Source organism: Ovis canadensis, chromosome 16 (assembly GCF_042477335.2).
Source record: "Ovis canadensis isolate MfBH-ARS-UI-01 breed Bighorn chromosome 16, ARS-UI_OviCan_v2, whole genome shotgun sequence".
In the NCBI taxonomy this organism is placed as follows: domain Eukaryota; kingdom Metazoa; phylum Chordata; class Mammalia; order Artiodactyla; family Bovidae; genus Ovis; species Ovis canadensis.
In genome coordinates, this window is record NC_091260.1 from 51,608,235 (window position 1) to 51,629,358 (window position 21,124).

Consider the following 21,124-nt stretch of genomic DNA (forward strand, 5'->3'; position numbering starts at 1 on the left):
GAATCCCAGGGATGGGGGAGCCTGGTGGGCTGCCGTCTATGGGGTTGCACAGAGTCGGACACGACTGAAGCAACTTAGCAAGCAAGCAAGGAGTCAGGGGGAAGGTTTTAAAGCAAAAATGAGACATGCTTAAGTAAAGATTCAGAAAGATTATTTTGGGAATAATGTAGAGGCTGGGTTTGGATTGAACGATGGAGGCTTTGGGAGAAGATATGAAAATAGGGGGTCAAATGAGTGCTATTTCCAGAGTCTAGAAGAAGGATTCAGAGGGATTTTGAAATAGGGTGGTGAGTGGGCATTGAAAGGAAAGGAGAGATGTTTGTAAGAAGTGATAGGTAGGGGGAGGAGAATGAGAAGGGAAGGATGGAGCCCCAGTTCTGAGAATGGGAATCATCCTTCTGGGAGATGGAAGTTGGGGTAGTAGAGCTGAGGACCTGATTCAGTAGAAAGAGAACTGCAGTCAGGGTAGGTCAAAGGGGTCAAATTCTAAGTTCCTGTCATAGCCGCCAACTTCCCTGCTTCTTGGTACCCTTCATCTGTCAACACTTCTTGTAATACGGAGCTTGTAGTTTCTCATGGTCAGCTGAAATCTGCCACTAGTATTGGTTCATCCTTGGGGACCACAGAAAAGCCACCTCAGCTGGACATCTTTTCAAATAGTTTGGAGATGGCTCCTTTATCCCTTACATTGGAAGCTTTTCTTCTTTAGGCTAAAGCTATAGGGCTTTGAATTTCCTCCCTTCTGAGCATATGTATCAGTTCCTCTGCATAAATAAATGGTGAATATATTAAAGTGTGTGGCTACAAACTGCACACAGAATTGCAGGTGAGGTCTAACCAGCTCTGATCAGAGGAAAATCAGCATCTGCCTTCCTACCACTGATGCTCTGTGGACACCAGATTATTCAGGGGACTCATCACACAGCAAATTAGATTCAATTTACTTGGACTAAAAACCTTCTGCTTTTTATTTTTAAACACTGATAAGTCATACTTCCTCTATCTTGGGCTTGTGCAATTGGCTATTTGTACTCCAGTTGAGCAAACTAGGTAAGACAATGGCTTTGGGGGTTCATATTGGGTTCCTAATCTATGTCTATAATTTACAAGCTTGTGACTTTGGGAAAGTTATATGATCTCTCTAGCTGTCATTTTCATTATGTATAAATGTCCATCTTAAAAGAGTACTTACCTCACAGTTATAAGACTAAATGAGATAATGCCTGTAAAGCATTCATCACTGTGCCTGACTCACAGAAAATTTCAATAGTATTAGCTCTTATTATTTATTGTTACCATTATTGATCTTCTAACTTTGTTATTGGCTCCTCTTTTTCTTATTAAGCATGTGTGTATATGGGTATGCTCAGCCACGTCCTACTCTTTGCAACTCTTTGGACTACAGCCTGCCGGGCTACACTGTCCGTGGGATTTTTCAGGCAAGAATACTGGAGTGGGTTGCTATTTCCTTCTCCAGGGGAGTTTCCTGACCCAGGGATCAAACTCACATCTCCTGTATTTTAGGCAGATTCTTCACCCACTGAGCCATCAAGGAAGCTGATTAAGCATTATTTAACTCAAATTTCTTCAAACACTGTGTCAACCACAATTATAATTTATATGAATTCTCTCTCTCTTTGGATTTCTTTGTTGATGGTTTGATCACAGAAGTGAGTAAGACAGACATGGTCAGTTTCCCCTATATCTAACTAGTCCTAGTCCACCGAGGGAGAGGGAAAATGAATAATTCATGTAATGAATTCTGTGTTCATTAAACTCACTCCACCATTACACATTCACTTGTCATTCAGTCCTTATTTGTTTACCTTGTTCCCAAGGATATCACGAAGATGTCATGGATAATCCTGTAAAATGCCACAATGTTACACAGAGGAGAGCAACCAGGATAAGATTCAGATTCATCTCATAGAAGCAAGAGTTAGAGGACAGAGTATTATTTAGTGCCAAAAAAGAGGAGATAGTATAAATGTAGGTACTGAAGAGGGTGACAGTTTGGTGGGTGAGTTGAATGAGGATGGAGAGAAGGTGGGCCTGGGTGGCATGAACATCCAAGGAGGCCAGTCTTATGTTGGCAGGAAATGATCCTGGAAGTAGCTCTTTCAGGCAGCCCATGCTGATACCTCCTTGATCTACAATTTGTGAGAAATGGTAGCCCCCTTTCATGTCTTTCCCATTAATTAATCTAAAATACCAATTTTTGTAAAGAGAAGGAAATGTATCTTTGAAATAAGTGGACATGGACAACTAAGCAAGAAAGAGGAAGCTATCCAGTCAGGGGAAGAAAGAGAAGAGAAACTATGGTTAAGTAGCGGACTTCCCCAGCTTCTGTCTGCCATCATTCATGTTAAATGTGTGGAAACCAATGGAAGTGGTGAAGGAGGCATTTTATGCTTGTACCATAGGTTAACAGTCATTCTGTTTCCTTTGCCATCTTTTGCCCAGCTGATCTCTTCACTGAGACATCACTAGTGCAATATTTATTTTAGAAGAGAACAGCATCAGCTTCCCTTCCTTTTCATAGGAAATGCTATAACATTATTTTTTTAGACAGTTTTAAAATGGGTGATCCCTGGATTTTGTCATCTAACTTACAGCAAAAGTGCAGTGATGTACATCAGAATCATTGCCTGGTAGAAAGGTTGGCTCAGCTGTTCATCATGTGACAGATGGCTTCTTGAAGGCTGGCTTTTCAAGACTGGTGTTCAGGTTGAATGTCCAGAGTCCTGAAATGGATAACCTCCTTTGGGAGATTTAAAATCAAATGAACTCTATAGTTTTGAATTAGTTGAGGACTTGCAGGGGAGCACAGGTTCATCATGGGAGAGGGCAGACGAAACACCAGGGCAGATGAAAAACCATGAGTTTCCCAGGAGGGAGAGTGAAAAGCCTTCCTAACTCAGAAACGGGTCCTGAGACCAGGACACGTTTCACCTTTTAAGTGGACAGTATCCTTGTACTATATGGTAGGATTACATTGGAAACTGTCTTCTAACACCTTGACAACAGAATACAAGAGCATATGTTAGAGATGAATTTAATAGGGTTATGTGAAAATACCTGTACTTTAGTTTAAGTTTTTGTTTTTTTTCAATGTGGGCTCTGTTAAGATAGGTGAAAAGGTGGTTAAACTAAAGCACATGAAACGAGGACTTAGAAGTTTTTGTTACTTGTAAATTTAATATAAGTCATCAGTTTCTTTTGGTCATCACAGACTCCTGGTGTGTGTGTGTGTGTGTATGTGTGTGCGCGTGCACATCCATACACAACGGCTTTGACCCTCTGGGGTGCATTAAGAGGGATGCCGTGGTGGTGTATCCAGAAGGGAGAAACCCAGATCAGAGACTTCAGAGACATCTCAGGAAAGCAATTCCTGGGGGACATGGTGATGTGGAAGGCAAAAGCGATACCAGCTGGTTTGAAGATGGCTGGGCATTCACTAGAATTATGAGACATGAAAGGCCCTTGGGGAGATGAACTCCTAGAACATTTTTTCTTTCTCTGGCAGAATCCCACGCAGCCTCTGGTTTGAGTGTGAAGTTCCACCCTTGCCTGCTCTGGAACCTGCACAAGGCAAGAGCTCTGTTTACTTTCATCTCTGGGTCATCTTCCTCCTCCAGGTCCGCCCAATCCTGACGATGATTGGAGTCTCACCTGGTGGCAAATGCCAACCTGAGAGACCTTTGTGGGGGTTGCTCTCCCACTGTTTAGATGAGCTAATGGGCCGCAGGAGGGGAATTCTGCCATTTCCTCCTTCACACTGGGCAAGAACACTATTACAGCAAGAAATTATAAGGAAATAAACAAGGAATTCCTACAGAGCCATTGTCTCCGCTTTTCATTTCTTTCCATTGCAATATAATGTTGCCTTGTCTAGTTCAATCTTTAATAAAAGTGGGTTAGTTGACTGCCTGCATCCTTATCACAATATGTTTTTTGTTTGAATCCTATTTGCAGATACTCTTCCATTTCCTTCTCTAGAATAACTAGAACTACATTTGAACCAACTAAATTGAAATTGTGAAATCTTAGCTGGGTTTCCTCTCCACCTCCCAAGCTTCTGTATCACCACCCCACCCCCATAATCCTGAAGGCAAAAGTTCTGGGAATGGAACTGACAAGAAGCAGATTTAGGCAACACATCACTCTCCAGAAATAGAATACCATTACCACTGATAATTGAAATCATCTTTGGATCACTCATTGTTTTAGTGACCAATCAAGATGTGATCTGCCTACACATTTTGCACAAGTGTATTCTAATGCAACTTAAAGTTGGCTGTGCTTTTAGTCTTAGGTTCGGGAGCATAGCAATAAAGAAAATTCACAACATCCCTGATTTCATGGAACTTACACCTAGTGGAGTGATAGACAAACGAGAGTAAATGTACAATTTATCAGTTGTTGATAAGTGCAAGGGAAAAAAAATTAAAGTGGGTTTGAGATGTATGGGGATGGTAGGGTATTTCTATTTTGTATTATGTGTTGAGGGAAGGCCTTACTGACAAAGTGTCATTTGAATAAAGGCCTGAAGGAAACTGGGGACAGGCCATGATGATATTTGGGAGAAAATTACTCCAGGCAGAGAGAAAAGCAAGTGCAAAGGCCCTGAGGCAGGTATGCGTCCTCTGTTCCAAAATAACGTATACTTGTTGCTTATGAAGAGTGAGCTGCGGGGAGAACAGTGGGAAATGAGATCAGAGAGGCAGCAAGGGGTAAGATCCAGGTGAGAACCTGGATGAACCTCTGCACAACATGGGACTCTAATAGAAGGCTAGAGCAATGGGGTGACTTGAAGGCTCCTTCTCCTTGGCTTGCATATGTTGAGTCTGTGATGATGATAAACCATCCAGGTGGTAATCAAGTCCACAGCAAGAGAGAAGTTTGGATTTCGGGGAAAGAAGATGGGAATAGAAATTTCAACTTTGGCCTCATAAAGTCTTGGAAAAGTATGAGTCTTCCAGGAATTGACTGTGGATAGAGAAGGCTGAGTGCTGGGGCCTTCAACTCTTAGGGGCTGAATAGAAGAGGTGTGTGTGAGGTCCAGCAAAGATTCTCAGAAGAAGTAGCCAGTGAGGGGACCCAGAAGGGTTTCAAAGAGGCACAGCCACTGAAAAGAGCATTGTTGTTCACTTTGCAGAAATATGGATGGACCTAGAGGTTGTCACACTGAGTGAAGTAAGTCAGACAGAGGAGGAGAAATACTGTATGACACCCCTTATATGTGGAATCTAAAAGAAATTATACAAATGAACTTATTTATAAGACAGAAACAGACTCGCCGACTTAGAGAACGAACTTATGGTTGCCAGAGGGGAAGAGATAGGGAGTTTGGGATGGATATGTACACATTGCTATGCTTAATGGATAACCAACATGGTCCTACTGTATGGCACAGGGCACACTGCTTGATGTGGCAGCCTGGATAGGAGGGGATTTTGAGAGATAATAGATACGTGTGTGTGTATGGCTGAGTCCCTTTGCTGTCCATCTGAAACTGTCACAACATTGTTAATGGCTATATATTAATAAAATAAAAAGCTAAAAAAATACAACAAAACAAAATCACTTTCTTGAGATAAGTATCACTGAATTAGATTCACTAATTTACACAAGTAAAGAGCTATCATCGTACATCAATCTCTACAAGACACATGTTCTATTAATAAAGGACTATGAATAGATAACAAGATCATGACTATACCAGAAGCTGAGACAACAGCCTTCTCCTTGACTGGTGAGACACACCTTGGGATTTTACAGAGCAAGAACTATTGACACAAACCGTATGAAGCCATGCTGCCCTGATTTGAGCTTTGGGAGAATTTTTAATGTATCTGCCTAATGCAGATACTTCTCACAGGGACACATCATGATGTATGTGCTTGTTTATTTTTGAAAATATTGTTTTGGTGTCTTCTGTTTTCAGAATCACTTCAAAATGCATTCCTTCTTACTTTGGATTTTGGCTCAGAAATTTAAGGTTTATTACAGAATATTCTTTGAATTAAGGAAGGAAGACTCCCTTTACAGTGCCCCTCCTAGGCTGGTAGGGGCCATTTCTTCACTTACAGTGACAATGTATACAACAAACACCATGTTCACATGAGTTGTTTGGAAGATTCATTGCCACTCCCGTGCCTTCATTTCTTTTCCTCTGTAAGTCTTGAAGGAGACCTCTCTTCATCACTTCCTTGTACATGCTCACTCCTTTGGAGAATTATCTTAACATCCTAAGAGAAGAGATTCAAAGAGAAGTTACAACTCTTAATAAATGAATTAGAAGTAATGATTATTAATAATATGGCCTTTCAATATGTGGCAGGATTAAACAGTGAGTTTTTATTTTTTCCTCTGAAAAAATTGTTCTCTATTTAGTGTGAATACTACCTTGCAACTTACTAATTTTGCCAATGGAAAGATATTAAAGATCTTAGAGACTTCATTTCCCCATCTAGTAAGATCTAATAATAGAGTTGTCATATTAGAATAATTAGATAACATTTGTAAAAGCAATTACACAGTTCTTGTTTAGTTGCTAAGTCATGTCTGACTCCTTTGTGATCTCCTGGGCTGTAGCCCACCAGGCTCTTCTGTCCATGGAATTCTCCAGGCAAAAATACTGGAATGGGTTGCCATTTCCTTCTCTGGCAATTACAGAGAGTTTGGCACAAAATGGGTAAGACAAAACATTATTTCCCTATTAATCAATAAAAAACAATATTCATCTTCTATTAAAGGAAAATTCTAATGTTAAATTAATCATGTTTACAGATTTGTAGAATTTTAGAACAGCAGATTATTTTGAGGTGGGGAATTATCCCCTTTCTGTTTCCTTTTTTAATATTAGGGATAGAATGATCTGTTTTTTATCCAATTAAAATATCCAACTATGCTGCATTTTAAATCACAGATGTTTATAAAATAAATTTAAGATATTATCACAATGTATTAATAGAAGGGGTTCAGTTCAGTTCAGTTCAGTCACTCAGTCATGTCCTACTCTTTGCAACCCCATGAATCGCAGCACGCCAGGCCTCTCCATCCATTACCAACCGCTGGAGTTCAGTCAAACTCATGTCCATCAAGTCGGTGATGCCATCCAGCCATCTCATCCTCTGTCGTCCCCTTCTCCTCCTGCCCCCAATCCCTCCCAGCATCAGGGTCTTTTCCAATGAGTCAAATCTTCGGATGAGGTGGCCAAAGTGTTGGAGTTTCAGCTTTAGCATCATTCCTTCCAATGAACACCCAGGACTGATGGACTGGTTGGATCTCCTTGCAGTCCAAAGGACTCTCAAGAGTCTTCTCCAACATTGCAGTTCAAAGGCATCAATTCTTTGGCGCTCAGCTTTCTTCACAGTCCAACTCTCACATCCATACATGACCACTGGAAAAACCATAGCCTTGACTAGATGGACCTTTGTTGCCAAAGTAATGTCTCTGCTTTTGAATATACTATCTAGGTTGGTCATAACTTTTCTTCCAAGGAGTAAGCGTCTTTTAATTTCATGGCTGCAGTTACCATCTGCAGTGATTTTGGAGCCCCCCCAAATAAAGTCTCACACTGTTTCCACTGTTTCCCCATCTATTTCCCATGAAGTGATGGGATCAGATGGCATGGTCTTAGTTTTCTGAATAGAAGGGGTACTAGCTAGCATAAGGGGAAAATGTAAAATTACATTTATTCAGTTTCCAGTTTTTTTTTTTGTTTGTTTTTTAGGGAACTATTTAAGAGTATAAGTTTCTTTACTTCAGAGCTGAGTTCCAAAAGTTTCTATTTAATTGTAGTCATTTTACTCATGAAAACATGAGTTAGTTCAACATCTGAACAGAGCCCTGCTGAGTGACACCCACATGGCTGTATCAGTCACTGCCAGGAAACATAGTGAATCATTTTCTTGAAGGAGCTTGTTCTTTGAAAATATAGATCTCCCACAGCTGAAGGGCAATCTTGGGCAAGTTAAGTGAAAAAGAACAGCTGCTTGCCATTGACCTTTCTGGTCCTACCCTCCACAGTACTTACTGACAGGTCTTCTTTGCAGAGAATATTATTTTTAACAGCTATTGCTGACTAGTGACTATTTACTTGGGGATTAAGGAATGAGTTGACCTGTGATTATTTGACACTCCATAGCATGGGGGAAAATTATAAGCTCTAGATATTTCAATCAGACTTGGCTAGATTTATGGCTGAAATCAAGGGCCATAATTTTAAGTAACAGTTAGTGGAGAAAAGGCTGAGAGAGTCTAGAAATGTTTGGCATGGGTGCCTTGAAAACACAAAGCACTGAAGCAGCCATTGTATTTTGTTATAAACATAATAGAGGCCGTTGGAGTGTATCTTAAAGTCAGATACCTTGAAGACTGTGTCCCTTCTAGGTACATTTATATTTATAGGTACTTTGGCCTCATGTAATCAGGTCCTGACTCATTTGTTTCTAAGAAATTCTCCTGTGACATTCTGACTTTAACACTGAAAGATTTATTTTTATCTCCTAGTGAATGGAACCCTTAATATTAAGCCTATCCGCTGGATGTACAGGTTTTGTTAAAAGAGACTCATATTTATGCAGCATATGTGTGCATAACAAGAAACTACATTTGGTGAGTTGGTGCAGAAAATCCAATGCCCACTTACATTTGTAAATCTACTTATTGGAGGAAATTGACTTTCTTCACTAATCACCCAGTGATGGTGTCGTCAATGATCTTGTTATATTTAAGCAAAGGATTTTCTTAAGAATTTAGGAAACTTCTTTGAAAATAACCTCTCTATATAAACATCTATGAAAGAAGAAGTTAAATAAATGAGCATGAATTGAATAACTATAAAACCCAAAACTAAACATGGATCTTCTGAGTTGGAATTGACCACATGTGGATTCCTGGGACTTTGGTTTGGACTCCCTGTCATCATGACACTCTCCAGTGGAAGTCTCCTTTCTTTCCAGAGAGCAGACACTGAATTTGGCAGATGAAATGCCAGCTTTTAGTTCATCTGTGTACATTTTGCACTGTTCAGAAATATTTCTTATGCACTGCAACCACCAACAGGCCAGCAGTAATAATAATAGTAATAATAATTACTATGTAGTGTTAGTCACTCAGTTGTGTCTGATTCTTAGCGATCCCATGGGCTATAGCCTGCCAGGCTCCTCTGTCCATGGAATTCTCCAGGCAAGAATACTGGAGTGATCCAGGGGATCTTCCTGACCCAGGAATCAAACCAGGTCCCCTGCATTGCAGGCAGATTCTTTACCATCTGAGCCACCACGGAAGCCCCTACTATGTAGTGAGGGCTTTCTATCTGCCAAGCACGGAGCTAAGCACTTTGTATGGCTTAAGTCATTTAATCTGTACAAGGACCTTGAGAGGCATGTTTGAGAATTAACCTTATTTTATAGATGGGGAAACCAAGGCACCACGCGGGTCACTTGCCCAAGGTCACACAGTTAGTAGCTATGAACCCAATCAACATGGCTCCTGAGTCTGCTCTCCTAACCACAAAGCCAGGCCACTTCTCCACAGGAGCAAAAAAATAACACGTATCAAAATAATTACCCAAACTGGCCTTTTTCATATGTATTTTAAAATGTTTGCTAGTTCCAACCATGAATCTTGTAAACACAGAGCTGTTGGGTGACAGCCTTTACTTCCCACTGTTTATAACAGCAAACAACATTTTAACCTGAAAAACCACACTCTAGTTTTTGCTCTACTTATCTTGAAAGATCTTCAAACAACATCACTGTGGTTAAAGTTCATTTTAAAAATGTGATCTATTTACTTGCACATGGATATCTGGAGCAAAAAAAATTGATGACAGGATGAGAGTGTTAGTAATACAGTCTTCAGAGATTTTTTTCTTTTCCTTTCTTCTTTTTGTTTATTTGCTTAGTAAAAATGAGAGTAGAGCATCTTACTGGAAAGGGAACCTCTTTCCTTTTCAAGCATCACATTTAGGTTTTTCAGGTCAAAGGCTCAACTCTCGTCAGAATGGTGCCCTGACTAGATTCTAGCAGGTGGTTCACTATCCTCTTGTCAGATTCCAGGGTGAAGTGATGACAGGGAGGAGAGATGAAGGACCAGGACGGGGGAGGGTTGAAGAAGCCGACTCGGCAGAAGCACCCTGGCAATGAAGGAATGAACCATCGGACAGTTAGACAGACTGACAAGCTCTCTTTCTACTATTAGGGTGTCAGGTGACATTCATACTCTGAAGCTGGAGGTCAGAACAAGCTCCAGCTGTGGGGTGAGGGTGGGGGGAGGAGGGCAGGTGCTCTCAACCCGAGGGGTCTGTGCACCAAGCAGGATTTGGGGAACGTGAAGAGATCTTTTTGGTCATCAATGCATCAAGGTGCTCCCAGAATATAGTGGGCAGCAATTCAGAATGTCAGATGTGTTCTTCCATGCCAGAGTTGGTCCTGTGCTATTCAAAATGCCAGGAGTATTTCAGCTGGGGTGCATGCTGATAAAACTCCTTCCTAAATAAAAGAAATGCACAAAGTAATAAGAAGCCTGCTGACTCCAGCTTTCCCTGAGGATCAAAATCCATCTTCAGGGGATTGATCTTTGAAGGCAGTCAGCCATCTATTGACGGAGTTTTTTCTTCAGGAACATGCCAGATAGAATCATCTCTGCAAAAGTCAGTAATAGACATTCTGGTCAGAGTAAAAATGTTCCCAAATCGTCCTGACTTTGCAGGGAGTTCTTCTCCCATAATAGGAGGAAGTGATGGTGGAATCATTTTAGGGTCCTAGTTGTTGATAAGACAAGGTAAATCCTACTGTAGATTATTCTAGGGAACTGAAAATTATTTTGCTGGTTTAAAATAGGGGGGTTGTTCCCTGAAATGTGAAACAGAATGTGTAGGATGAAATGCACTCTAAAGAGATGGGCTTCTGGAACCCACCTCACACAGAATGATGGTTGCTCAGAGGACAGAAAAGGCAGGGAGATCCCACAAGTGGCAGACTGCCCCCCATCCTGCCCGTGACAACCATGAACCCACCCACCCACCCACCTCTCTCCACCCTCTTTGTCTAGTTCTGATGTGTGCTATTCCCACTAAATCCAGGGTGACACTAATTTATCCCATTCTCATCCTAAGTGGGGAAGAAAGCTGGTCTTTATGAGTGAAAGTAGGAGTGTAAGATGCTGAAAAGGGACCTGTGACATATGGGTTTCATTGTGAAGAGTAACTGTTTGTGGGATGTATGAGTACAATTACTTGGAATGTTGCCAACACATATCCAAGTATTCTGGGTCTGTTTAAATAAAGAGACCCAAATAATTTTACAAAGAGGATGGTTAGATGTAGAGATATAATGATGTGATATGGTTAGACGGCTTCCCTGGTGGCTCAGTGGTAAAGAAACCATCTGCCAATGCAGGAGACACACGGGTTCGATCCCTGGGTTGGGAAGATCCTCTGGGGGAACCCACTCCAGTATTCCTGTCTGGGAAATCCCATGGACAGAGGAGCCTGGTGGGCTACAGTCCATGGCGTCACAAAAGAGTAGGGCACGACTGAGCAACTAAGCAACAACAACAACAATGGTTAGAGATAAGGAAACACTTCATTTCAGTTCAGTTGCTCAGTCATGTCCAACTCTTTGCGACTCCATGGACTCCAGTACACCAGGCTTCCCTGCCCATCACCAACTCCCAGAGCTTGCTCAAACTCACGTCCATCAAGTTGGCAATGACATCCAACAATCTCATTGCCTGTCATCCCCTTCTCCTCCTGCCTTCAATCTTTCCCAGCATCAGGATCTTTTCTGATGAGTCAGCTCTTCACATCCGGTGGCCAAAGTATCAGGGAATTCAGCTTTAGCATCAGTCCTTCCAATGAATATTCAGGACTGATTTCCTTTAGGATTGACTGGTTTGATCTCCTTGCAGTCCAAGGGACTCTCAAGAGTCTACTCCAATATCACAGTTCAAAAGCATCAATTCTTCAGTGCTCAGCTTTAGATCACTTGCATCTTATCAAAATGAAAGCACTTTTATCGAAAACTCAGCTAACTCTCTGTGGTCCAATAAACCATTAGGAGAAGCCAAATAGGGAGACTGCATGCTGTTAGGTGTGTGAGGCTTGTGAGAAGGTTGTAGCAACCTGCCACATTCTGAAAGGTGGTCACCCCCAGCCTTCCGTGGCCCTTGCTGTTGGGGACCCGGCACTTGCCAGGTAGATGCACATTCAGCATGTGTGGTTGATGTGCAAGGTGATGGTGTGCGCTCTGAGCCCCAGCGCTTCCTCTCTTCCTTCCTTTATTCTGCTGACTTGGTCCAGCCTCTCTGGGTTTGGTCCTCAGAGTTCCCACCCTGAACAGTTTCTCTGATGGAACCCTTATCCCTTCTTTCAGAAGCACGGTCACCGGATGAGTTACAGCAACAATGTGTATGTGATGAGAGTTTGGTGAATAAATCAGCATTTGGCTGGGGATCAGGGTCTCCTTTGTTCTCTTGGGCAGGGGGATTCTTTTCCCCATGCTCTTCAATCATAGGCCAGGGTCATTCGATGGCTGGAATAATGCAGAACATGAATATAGCCACCCATCCAACTTTTACTGCCATTTACCTCCAGCCTTCTGTGGTAGACTCAAGGCCTCAGAGTCCTGGTGGGGCAGCTCTATGGTATTATCCCTAGTATTGGCGGGCCTATTGGTGGTACTAATCATACTACGCATACACTGGTAGTGCTAACTATCACGGTATCCATGTACTGATAGTCACTTCTACTCTGCCTGAACTCACTGCCTTTGCGGTATTGAGGGCTGGACTTTTGGCTGGATGCTGTTACCAGCTCAGCTTCCTGAGGCCCTGGTCTAGCCTAGTCCAGCTTCTTCCCTCCTTCTCTTCCTCCACAGTTGTTTTATCCCACCAAGCCCTGAACCTGAATTCAACCACGTTAAGACAATCAAGAAAAACAGTCCTGATGAACCTATTTACAGAGAAGAAAGGAGACGCAGACATAGAGAATGGACTTGCGGACACAGTGGGGGAAGGAGAGGGTGGGATAAATTGAGAAAGTGGCATTGACATATGCATGTGTAGATATGATATCATGTGTAGAATAGATAGCCAGTGGGAAGCTATTATATAACAGACAGCCCAGCCTGGTGCTGTCTGATGACTTAGAGAGGTGGGATGCGATGGGGGAGGGAGGCTCACAAGGGAAGGGATATACATATACATATATGCATATATATTTATATATATACAATATGTATATATAAAACAATGCAACATTTATAAAGCAATTATCCTCCAATAAAAATAAAATAAAATTATAATGACAATTTTATAAAAGACTGTATTAGGAGCTTTGGGTAATACTCACAGGGATCTTATAGTCTGGATAACTTGAAATCAGGTCTTGAATAAAAGGATGCTTCAGAAGAACAGCAACTTCAATTGGCTCAAGGTTCTTGGAACCTAGGTCCTGAAACACTTTTATGAAGTTCTTAAAAAGATTAAAAAATAAGTTAATTAAATCTATGATCCTGATGATATTAAAAATGATTTACTAAAGGAATCATCATAATTTCTACACGTTGAGACATTTCAGGAGAAATTCTATGACCATACACTCAAAATTGATAGAAATTTTCTTGGGTATAGGTTGTCTCTTTAATAAAAGAATCCAACCAACCTCTAAATAAATGTTCTCTATCTTTTGGTGGCTGGCAAATCTGTTAGCGTCCAGTACTTCATTTCCTCCTCGGAACACTTGGAGTAATGTTTGCATGGAAATAATTTCCGTATTTGCATTTTCAGGGATTTCTTCTTCCTTTTCCTCCCCGTCCTCTTGTAATTCCCTTTCCTCACTCATAAAGTTGTCCTCGAGTTCAGGATATTCCTCAATGGGACTCATATCAGTAAAGGAAGAGGTCTGTGCAATTAAATAAAGAGAAGATGAAGTCTTTCCAGTAATAGAGATATTTACTGCTGCTGCTACTGCTAAGTCACTTCAGTCATGTCCGACTCTGTGCGACCCCATAGACGACAGCCCACCAGGCTCTGCCGTCCCTGGGATTCTCCAGGCAAGAACACTGGAGTGGGTTGCCATTTCCTTCTCCAATGCATGTAAATGAAAAGTGAAAGTGAGGTCGCGCAGTCATGTCCAACTCTTCGCGACCCCATGGACTGTAGCCTACCAGGCTTTTCCGTCCATGGGATTTTCCAGGCAAGAGTACTGGAGTGGGATGCCATTGCCTTCTCCGAATAGACATATTTAGAAAACACCAATTTTGTCCCGAACTTTTTATGCCTCGCGATGGTAATGCCTACTGGTGTGCTGCAGTCCGTGAGGTTGCAGAGAGCTGAACACGACTTAGTGACTGAGCAACAGCCACAGACTAGCTAAACAAAGTCTAAAGATAGAATATGCTAGACAATAAGACAAGTCTTTCTTCCTTTTCCAACTCAGAAACAACAGCAAGAAGAAGCAAAAGTGGTTACCAACTGGGAAGGGTGGGAGAGGGATAAATTAGGAGTTTGTAATTAACATATACACATGAATATATCTATAAAATAGATAACCAATGTCTTACTGTATACTCAATACTTTGTAATAACCTATGACGGAAATGAATCTGAAATGAATCTGAAAAATATGTATGTATAGCTGAATCACTTTGCTGTACACCTGAAACTAACACAGCATTGTAGATCAATTATACTTCAGTAAAAAATAATAGGGTAGAAAGAATAAAAAGAAAAGAAGTAGAATATGCTGGCCGCACTGGAAATCATGTTAAAATTCTAGACCAATTCTGCTGGTACTTGACAGAGGCCTTAGTGTGGGGTGAGTTTTATTTACTTTCACACATGCTTTTGCTTATCACTATTTCAGATATACTGTATGCACTTGTACTAAGTCCCCTCAGTCATGCTCCATTCTTGGTGACCCTATGGACTGCAGCCCACCAGGCTCCCCTGTCCATGGGATTCTCCAAGCAAGAATACTGGGGTGAGCTGCCATTTCCTTCTCTAGGGGATCTTCTCCATCCAGGGATAGAACCTACCTCTCTCCTGCAGGCAGGTTCTTTACCACTAGTGCCCCCTGGGAAGCCCCAGATACACTGTATTACTCAATAAAAAAGCACTGAAATGAATTGTGTGACTTCTGTCAAACTTTTACACATGAATCTAGATTTTTGACAGGATTTGCTTTGGAAACTGCCTGCAGTCTAGAGGTTGTGGCAGGTTAATTTCTCAAGTTTGATAGATTCTGAGAAACTTTGGGGCCTTGGTTTGGATACTGGATGTTAAACTCAATGAAGCACTCAGAAAGTAAAATAGAAAACAGATTGAATACAGACAGATTGGGATTCATATTGCTGCTCTTTGAAACTTGGCCAAGAACCATGAATTTAGATGCTGGCATTCTGAGCATGGGAAAGAGTAAATTGTTTCTGATGTAGTTTCTTATGTATCAAAAGCCTGAAAAGTATCACCTACTTTTTGACCCAGTAATTACTGATCTAGGAACTGATTCTAAAGAAATATTCATGTGCACCAAGACTTTTGTATGTGGGTGTTCATTTTGTGTTACTTACCGCAAAAATAGAAAACCTATGATTACAACAACAGGGAATGGTTACATCAATGATAGTATCATTGGAATGATGGAATGCTGTGCTGCTGTGCGCATTTTAGCTTAGAATGATAGTGAAAATGACAGTGAAAAAACACTCATGGGATAAGTGCAAAAGGGAACAAAAACACAAATAATAAATACTGCTGGGGTCCAGCCCCGGTGGATCCAGGGTAATTCGAAGTGGGGACGGCATGGTGAGGGAAAACATATTTATTTAGAAATATAAAAGAGAGATTAGGAAAGAATAGTGTAGTAGGAAAATTTAGTGGAGAAAAGAGGCTGAATAACTTGGTTTACAGGGAAAGCTAATAAAACGTCAGGATAAGAGATTTGCACCATCTATGTTAGGCCACCAGCGCCCATTTGAATAGAGGAGGGTGCCCCGCCTTGGGCTCCCTCTCTCATGGATCTTAGAAGCCAGGGCAAGTAAGTATACATGGTGAGCCTCCACGCCCAAGATGGGAATTCAGACTGAAAATAGAGTAAAGAAGACACGGGGGAAACCAGTCCAGTGACTGGCCCATCCTCTATTGTCTGGAAAGGCCTTATATACTTTTGATTTTACATAGAGATCAATGGATAATACAAAATTATGCAGTGTCAACTGCCCTGACTCTTATCGAGACCAGGCTTTCTCTCTGCATACCTAGTTGTATACATAAGTCTTAGTGATTTACATCATCTTCTGGCCAGAAGGCCAATTAACATTTTATGGCCCTTTTCTGATAATGGTAATAGTGTTTTTCTTCCCAAAATCTGGTGCCACTCTCAGAAAGCACTAAAGAAAGTTACATTCTTACATAGCAAGGATACAACAATTTATAACAAGGAAAAAGGAGTACAGTGATTTACAACAAAGAGAAAATTAATTAACTCAAAAGTCTAGTATTGCTAACATCAAAACTACTATATTCCTATTTCTGCATTCTGATTACATTGATTAATATCCTCCCAGGTGCCTAAAAGATAAAGGATATGGAGGCCTGGTGGCAAATATTAACTTAACAATGGAACCCTTCACCAAACTAATTCTTAGCTCTAAAAGGCTCTATATCTTTGAGATGTTTTGAGCTTCGTGCCTCTCATAGTTGGGGGCTGTAAACAATCCACAAGTTGTAAAGTCCGGGCAGACCGGTCAGATAAGTTAGAAAGCCATCAAAGGGGTTTAAACCGAGACATTCTTTTTATATGCAGGAGACTGTTAACTGGAGCCCTAAGTTAATTCCTTTTAGAGGCAGAAGAGTGGAAAGCACAGTACAATAAGGCGGGCAGACTCTGGTTTTTGGGGGTAGATGTTCAGGAAAACCCAGGGGGAACCCCTGAAGCCTGACTCGCCTTGCCCATCAGGCCTCTCCGCATGACCTTGTCATGGGTGGGATCTCCCGTGCTGGCTCCCAGCAAAATACACCAGGGTCCTCATTTCCTTATATATATAATACTTATTAATGAAAAAGAAGATAAACTGATACATTAAAGAACTGACAGTAGTTACTACCTCTGATTGGTCAAACAGGTGATTTACTTTTTATTTTGTACTTTGCAAGTTCTCTGCAGTAGATTTGTATTTATAATACTTACTGCAATAAATGTGTGTTTCTGATGATGAAGTGATAGATATTCAATGATTTGCTGTTGGGGTCCAGCCCCAGTGGATCCAGGGAATTTGAAGCTGGGATGGAGTTGGTGAAGAAAGATTAATTAGAAATTTAAAGAGAGATTAGAAGAGAATAATGTAGTGAAAAAATAGAGGATAAAAGAGACTGATATTTCTTGGTTTACACGGAAAGCTAATAAAGTCTCAAGACAAGAAACTTGCACCGTCTACATTAGGCCACAGGCTCCCGCTTGAATAACAGAGGGTGTCCCACCTTGGGCTCCCTCTCGCGTGGGTCTTAAAAAGCCCAGGCAAATAAGTAGACACGGTGAGCCTCTGTGTTCCAAGGAATCAGCCTGAAAAAGAGAGGGAGGGAGAGGGAGAAAGAGAGAGAGAGTCGACACGGGGGAGGCCAAGCTTGTGCAAAAACCCTGTAACTTTATTTTTAAAAGGTACTTATATACCCTAAGTTTTACATAATGGAAGATACAGAGTCATGTAGGGGCAGCAGTCCTGACCCTTATCAATACCAGGCTTTCTTTCTGCTTATCTTTCCGTATACAAAAGGTCTCAGGTGATTTACATTATCTTCTGGCCAAGAGGCCTGTTAACACTTTATGGCTCTCTTCCTTAATGAATGTTAATCTCATTTCCCCTGAAGTGTTTTTCTTTAATCTGTATCACTCTCAAAGCACTAAAGTTACATTCTTGTAGAACAAAGGTGCAGTGGGTTATAACAAAGAAGGTACTTAACTCAAAGATCTATGTTGCTACTTGTTTTTTTCTATATACCAACTATATCAACAAATAAAAGATATGAAAACTTGGCGGCAAGTATTGGCTCAACAATGAAACCCTTAATCAGTCCTATTCTAATGATTTTGACTCCTCGGAAGCCCCTACATTCCTAGGATGTTTTAAGCTTCCTGTGCCTCTGCAAACAATCACATGCGCAGCTGAAAGAGTCCAGACAAACCTGTCAGGCAGGCTAGAAAGCCATCAGAGGGGTTTTTGGATTGAAACACTCTTATTATGCCCAGGAGATTTATTATCTAAAAGCTCTAAATTAACTTTTTCCAGAAAAAGGTGGTGGAGGGACAGCCCCCTGTTAATGTCAGAGGAGTTGGTGAAAGGCATAATATAGTAAGGAAGACAGATTTTTGGTTCTGGGGATAGATGCTCGAGAAAATCCAGGGGGGACCCCTGAGGCCTGATCCCACCTTTGCATTTTGTCAGGCCCCCTTCCTCATGACCTTTGCCACGGGTGGGATTCCCCATGCTGGCTCCTGGCATCTTGCCATGAAAAAATGAGTGTTTTCAGAATGTTGACTGGCCCGATGTCATAGAACACCTGAGGGCTGGTTCTCCTTTATTCTGAGGAAGGAAAAATGCTAATTTAGGTTTAAAATTAGAAGAGGGTGCCATTGCCTGCACATACTCAATTCAGTAGAAGCATTAAGTGCATAGATCATACAAGTTCTTTCCAAATAGCCACTGAAGTCCCATGTGTAAAAAGACTATACCAGGGCACAGAATTAAGCCTCTGGTCATCGTAAGCCCCTCTGAAGGATGTGTAGAGGCGCAGGGTGGTGCAATGGAGATAGGTTGCATTTGGCCTAGTTCTGTGTGGTCACCTTGCTTTAGTTGAGTTTCTGTATCCTTTGCTAAATTGGAAATATAATCTGATCTTGAAGTTCTTGGAACTGAGTATATCTATCTATTTAGTTTTCCTTGTTTATCTATCTGTCTACCTATCCAATTAGCTTCTTCTCCATTTTAAGCAACTGCAATATTGATTTACTTGGCAGAAATGTGAAACTGACTTTTTTGTCTCTACCTAGGAAGCTTTGGCAGAGAAGGCAATGGCACCCCGCTCCAGCACTCTACCCTGGAAAATTCCATGGATGGAGGAGCCTGGTGGGCTGCAGTCCATGGGGTCGCTGGAGTCAGACACGACTGAGTGACTTGACTTTCACTTTTCACTTTCATGCACTGGAGAAGGAAATGGCAACCCACTCCAGTATTCTTGCCTGGAGAATCCCAGGGACGGGGGATCCTGGTGGGCTGCTGTCTAAGGGGTCGCACAGAGTCAGGCACCACTGAAGTGACTTAGCAGCAGCAACAGCAACAGGAAGCTTGGGAATCATCACACTGGCTTCCCATCAATAATCCCTTGAAGAGACGGAACATTGAGTGTGGTGAAAAGAATCGTGTTGAGACATAGAATGTCTTGCTGATAGTATGAAGAATGAGTGAATTTCTATTCAGACAGAAACTGTAGGTGAGCACATGATGAACTGGGATGGATGAGCAGGCGATACCAAAATTAAAGAGCAAGAATCTGGTCTCTCTTCATCATTTCTGGAACTAGAGAGGGCCAAAAGTCTCAAAGGCTTGATATTGTCATCATGGGATAAATGGATTTTTAAAAATTTTAGCCCAAAGATAACAAATTAAACATTTGAATGAAGAATGTTTTTCAAATGGCATTATGTCATTAGGTCTTATTAGGTCAGAGGATACTTTATAAGCATTTTCTAGTTTTGCTCTTTAAGGGGTTGGACAGAATAGATTTAGTGGTTCAGTGGGAAGGGAGGGAGTGAAGGGCGGCCAAGATGAGAACCCAAGGAGCCAGCTCAGTCTCCTGGCAGGACTTCAGGGTGTGCACGGGAGGGGGTGCTCTCCAACAGACCGCAATTGTGGATATGGATGTATGGACAAAACCAGGCATGCTGGTTTGGAGAAAAGCCAGGGCTTCTGAATGAGCAATTATTAGAGGCATTAAAACTCTGTGTGAGTCACATTATCTTCTAAGCAACAGGCAGATTGTGGGGCTGGCAAGCACTTTGTCACACTCTCAGAGGCAGCCCTTGAGGACTCCCAGCAACATGTCTTCAGAATGGTGCCTGAGTGTGAACTTCTACCATTCAATCTGTTTAGTTCCCCACATCTCAGAAACAGAACAGAAGGTCAGTCCTCTGGACTAATGTAAACAAAGCATCAAAGAGCAGAATGGGAGGAACGTTTAAGTTATTTGAACCCCAAGGCCTCAACCCACCTATCAAGGTGCTTTAACAAGACTCTCAAAACGTGGGCAGTTCAAGCTCACAATTTACTAAATTCCAATATCATAACCCCGAATCCCACAGGCCAGGATGAACAAACATCAACTTCTTTGATGTTTCACATTAACTAGTGCCTGGTCATGAGTGCTTGGCTCTCGAGCTTCTTTAAACTACCCAAAGAAGCTGTGGATATAAACAGGAGGTCTGTGCCACACTGACTAAACCAGCGTGTAAGGAAGAATACAGTGAGGAAGAATGAAACATCAGGGAGATTTCCAGTTGTTTATTTGGAAAGCAAAAACTGAGATCTGATTAAATGTCTTGGGAGTAAACACAGAACTGTTAACCTGTTACAGGCATTGTTTCTGAGCAGGCTCATTTTAACTTCCTGGGATCAGGTTGCCCAGGAAACCAGAACACAGTTGGAAAGGGCACAGAGAGGCAGCAGGATAATTGGAGGCAGGATGGTGAGAGCTAGGAGGAGGCAAGAATGGGGGAGGCGATGGGTCCTGTATGCCAAAGGCTCCTATGCTTCACTCCCAGCCAGGAGCATGCCTGTGTGTGTGGCATGTGACAGACCTGCCCCCACCCTGGTTTCTTTGCTGCTGTACAGTGGTTGTGGGAGAATTCTTGCACAGTGTCCTTGGACTTTAAAAGAGTTCTTAAGAGAAGTAACCCAGGGAGCTGCTTCCTGGGTGAGCACTAGCTCTGGGGTCAAGGCCAGAAGGGATGCAGCCTCTTACAGTGCTGGTGGTAGCTGGCCTGGGTGCTACCCATCCAGACAGCTGTCTGTTGCTATGGCAACTCTTCTAGCATAGGCTGCCTTTTCCTGGTTTTTCT

The 21,124-nt window shown here is 41.9% G+C and overlaps 1 protein-coding gene across 3 annotated transcripts in view; it reads right to left on the reverse strand.

The window, feature by feature from the left end:
• Nucleotides 1-3,511: 3,511 nt before the first annotated feature.
• Nucleotides 3,512-21,124, reverse strand: part of SPEF2 (sperm flagellar 2) — a 203,552-nt gene continuing 185,939 nt past the window's right edge. The window contains exons 34-37 of one of the 3 annotated variants that reach the window (XR_011249554.1): nucleotides 13,676-13,915; nucleotides 13,364-13,486; nucleotides 6,091-6,251; nucleotides 3,512-3,582 (exon numbers count right to left, since the gene is read on the reverse strand). Coding sequence is in view for 2 of the 3 variants with exons in the window: in XM_069555868.1 (XP_069411969.1) it covers nucleotides 6,162-6,251; nucleotides 13,364-13,486; nucleotides 13,676-13,915 (453 nt within the window). In the remaining variant the exon portion in view is untranslated. Of the gene's footprint in view, nucleotides 3,583-5,568; nucleotides 6,252-13,363; nucleotides 13,487-13,675; nucleotides 13,916-21,124 lie in introns of those variants that run through there. The other 2 variants (XM_069555868.1, XM_069555870.1) reach the window with 2 other exon arrangements.